The sequence below is a fragment of the Arachis ipaensis genome, chromosome B07 (genome assembly GCF_000816755.2).
Source record: "Arachis ipaensis cultivar K30076 chromosome B07, Araip1.1, whole genome shotgun sequence".
Taxonomy (NCBI): domain Eukaryota; kingdom Viridiplantae; phylum Streptophyta; class Magnoliopsida; order Fabales; family Fabaceae; genus Arachis; species Arachis ipaensis.
The window spans coordinates 53,654,907-53,658,557 of record NC_029791.2 but is presented as its reverse complement, the minus strand read 5'-3'; the positions used below and the strand labels follow the sequence as shown (position 1 = coordinate 53,658,557).

General features: G+C 32.2%; 1 protein-coding gene across 1 annotated transcript in view; it reads right to left on the bottom strand.

Annotated features, from left to right (window-relative positions):
- LOC107609896 (TPR repeat-containing thioredoxin TTL2) overlaps window positions 21-3,651 on the bottom strand; it is a 5,245-nt gene continuing 1,614 nt past the window's right edge. The window contains exons 2-7 of the mRNA XM_016311954.2: window positions 3,081-3,273; window positions 2,638-2,810; window positions 2,048-2,381; window positions 1,505-1,709; window positions 1,134-1,234; window positions 21-371 (exon numbers count right to left, since the gene is read on the bottom strand). Of these exons, the coding sequence (XP_016167440.1) occupies window positions 219-371; window positions 1,134-1,234; window positions 1,505-1,709; window positions 2,048-2,381; window positions 2,638-2,810; window positions 3,081-3,273 (1,159 nt within the window). The 3' untranslated portion in view covers window positions 21-218. The remainder of the gene's footprint in view (window positions 372-1,133; window positions 1,235-1,504; window positions 1,710-2,047; window positions 2,382-2,637; window positions 2,811-3,080; window positions 3,274-3,651) is intronic.

Sequence of the window (3,651 nt, the reverse complement as noted above, 5' to 3'; positions counted from 1 at the left end):
TTTTAAAAAAAGGGGAAAAATAGATATAACATAGCTGTTTTGGTTTATCAAAACCAATATGTTTCCAATATGGGCTATGATTAAAATAAAGATTGATTATAAAGCTCTCAAATATTAATAAAAGAATCAATCAGTACACACAGAATTTCCCTTTTTGAATTATTGTTTTCTATGATACTCTGTTTCCTCAGCATATTCCTATTGAAGAGGTGTTATCTTCAGCCGCTATACAATTGAACTGATTTTTCTAATAGATCATGGTTTTTTCCAGAAATTTCTTTTACCCTTGATCCATTCTTGTATATTTTGAAAGCTGGAATAGAGTTCACACCTTCTGATTTTGCCAAGTAGGGATGGTCCTCAATCTCCACCTAAAAAATTCTCGCCTAATAATTATAAGTTACAACATACGACGAGAAATATAACAAATTCTATGCTTTACGGACAATTAGATACTAAATGTATATATGTTTAGAATTCCATTTGTTAATTTAGAAACAGAAAAGTTAAAACACAAAATGATCGAAATCCAACATGAACAATTAGATAGTAAATGTATTAATATTCGGGTTCTAGTATAGGTATATGAAATTTTTGAGGAAAAAAAATATCTCTCAATAAGATTGTTAAAATTTTTTAATTTGAATCCTCTAAACTTTATATTTTTACTTTGGAAGATAAAATGAGATCTTTTACTATTAAATATTTTTTTTTGTTTTTTTTTTATCCTACTTATAAAATAAATGGTAATAAATCATACTTTATCCTCTAAAATAAAATTTAAAATTGAGAGGATTCAAATCCTAAATCATATATACATTTCATTAAGTTTTGGTATTTACATGTTGGACTTACTACGAATACCTACATTTAGTAACACTTATCTTACACACGTCTTGTATGTCCAACTTTATCTTAAGAAAAGTAATACGAAAAATTTGGCAAAACACATTTTTGAATACATAGCATCCAAACACAAACCAAACACAGCCACGTATATGCATATCCCATCTTATTTTGTCTAAGAAGTTAGGGAAAAAAATGTTCGGATAACCTCAGACACTTGTAACGACTCAACTTTATTAAACAATAACTCTAGTATGAAAAGTCCGAGCAATTCAAAATAAACAAACCTTGAGGAAAATCACTGATGGGAATCGCTTGCTAATTTGCTCCAACACTAGAAGTACTTGTTTGTTTGCTGCCCTGTTGGTAAATAGTACCACAGCCATTCCTGTACAACATATAAACCCGCCCAACCGTTAGTGAACTATCATTTGTAATTGCCACATTGTGTTAGCTGCAAATAAATAAGAAAAAAATGTTTCGTACATATTAATTATTAGATATTATGTCAAATCAATTTTTTTATTCACAATTAAATCGATCCGTATTTAACTTAAATAATTCTTTGATTTGATAAGTGATATTTCATTGTAGAGAATCTAAATCAACATACTATTTATTTAAGTATAACACAATTCAATAGATAAATATTTCATACCAGGAGAAGTTACGTATTGTCTAAATTGATCATTGTTTGAAATGAACACCAAATTCGTGCCAAATTTCAAGTTTACAATAAATTCGCCGCGGAGCATCTTAAGTTGTAGCTGAGCCTCAAACAATGCCCTGGCTACTTCCTCATCCCCTGGCTTCTCCCTTAGTAGCATTTCATAGTCTTGAATGGCAACTTCCCATCTTTGCAACTACATTACACAAAAAAATAAATCATGTACATAAAAAAGAATAAATGACTTTTTCGGTTTATAACCATTCATTGGAAGGACAAAACACATCTTCACAATTCAAAAGTTTTTAATTGGTCTCCAACTATTTAAGTAGTTGGTTTAAGTGGCTCTTGTTATGGATCTAAAAACAGATTATGAGGTCACTATTTATAAGGGATCGCTTAGATGAGTTACTTGAATGATTGGATTAGGAATTTTTTAACTATAGAAGAACGATTTATAGTTCAAAAAAATAGTGAGGTGCCAAAAAGGACATTTACTCAAGAACTTGATACCGAAATTGCAAAGTAAAGCACCTTGGCGTTGCAATCTGCCCTCCTTAACCTTGCTTTGCTGTAGGAAGGCTGGACTATGAGTGCTGCATTGCAATCTTCAATAGCTTTCTCGAATTGGCCGAACTTGGAACGACACGCTGCTCTGTTGCACAGCAGGACCGAGTTGTGCGGATTATGATCTAGTCCTTCGTTGTACACTGCGGATGCTTCCACAAACTTCGATGCCTTGAAGAGTAAGTTTCCACTCATTCTTGCTGATGTTACTGCTCTGGCCTTCCTTAACATTGCATTCGCCTCTCTGTTGCTTGGATCCACCTTAGCTGCTTTCTGAGCGGCCGCAACTGCATCCTCAAACCTATTAATGCATATATACCATTTTAACAACTTATTTGGAGGCCTCACACGTTCTCTCTCTCAGCTTTTGGTTTTCTTTGCTTCCTTATTCTAAAGTTATAACATTTTTTAGATGGTACAAAATTTTGAAACCAAAATTATAAACTATTTGCACACGTTTTGTGGTTGTTGACAGTTTTTAAACTAAAATTATAAACATAACAGAAATCATGAAGAATTTGTTCAATCCTCCGATAAAGATAAAGATTTTGACCAACCTGCCAGCTGCCAAGTAAACCTGTGCGGCGATCATGAACTGGTAGGAACTGCGAGCAAAGCCAAAAATCTTGTTGCACCAATCAGGTGAGAATTTTGGCATTTTCTCATAGGTGACTTGTGCCTCTTGATATCTTAGGAGCTTCAACAAGGCTTCAGTTTGCAAAGCATAGACCTTAAAATACAGCAAAACCGTATTTTAATTATTATTATTTTTTATCATTATTATAAAAAAATAGCAGCTTTGTGTCCTTATGATACTAATATTTAAAAAATAACAAAAAATTATAAAAAAGAACGAGGAATCACGGGTAGAACTTTGGCCTATTATTGATAGAACTTCGATAAATATTAATAAAAAATACTGGAACTAAAAAACTCTTTGGATCACATTATAAATAAATAAATGAACAAAATAATATGCATGACGAATGAACCAACCAACCTGTGGAGATGAATCAACCCCTAAGGATATTGCTGACTGTGTTTCCTTTAGTACAACACCCCATTCATTAAATTTCCGAGCTTCATTGCATTTATTAAGGTGGTTCTGAAGAGTCTGAGTTTGGAAAGCCAGTGCAGAATCAGTATCTGGGGTTAACTGATTGCAATCGAGGGCTTTCTCTGCTTCTCCCAATCTGCAATAAAATTTTCCAATTCTATAAGCAAAACTAACAAAAACGCCAAATTTATTAGATGCTGCTGCTATTGCTAACTGTCTCACAAACACAGTAGTGGGAAGCATAAATTTATTTCTATAAAATTAGACGATTTATTGTCTAGTTTTCGATCTATCATTCTGTCTAAGCACCAGGGACAACATGGACAAAGGAAGAGTCACAGATTTTGTGTAGTCCCTGTACTTTTTGTCCTAATAGACTTATCAAATATGACGCTTAATATCTCATGATAAAAATAGGGGACTAATATAAGAGAGACAATAACACAGTTACTTTATTTAATTTAATATTTATAATCTTATATAAATAATATTTATAATTATATATTTATCACAT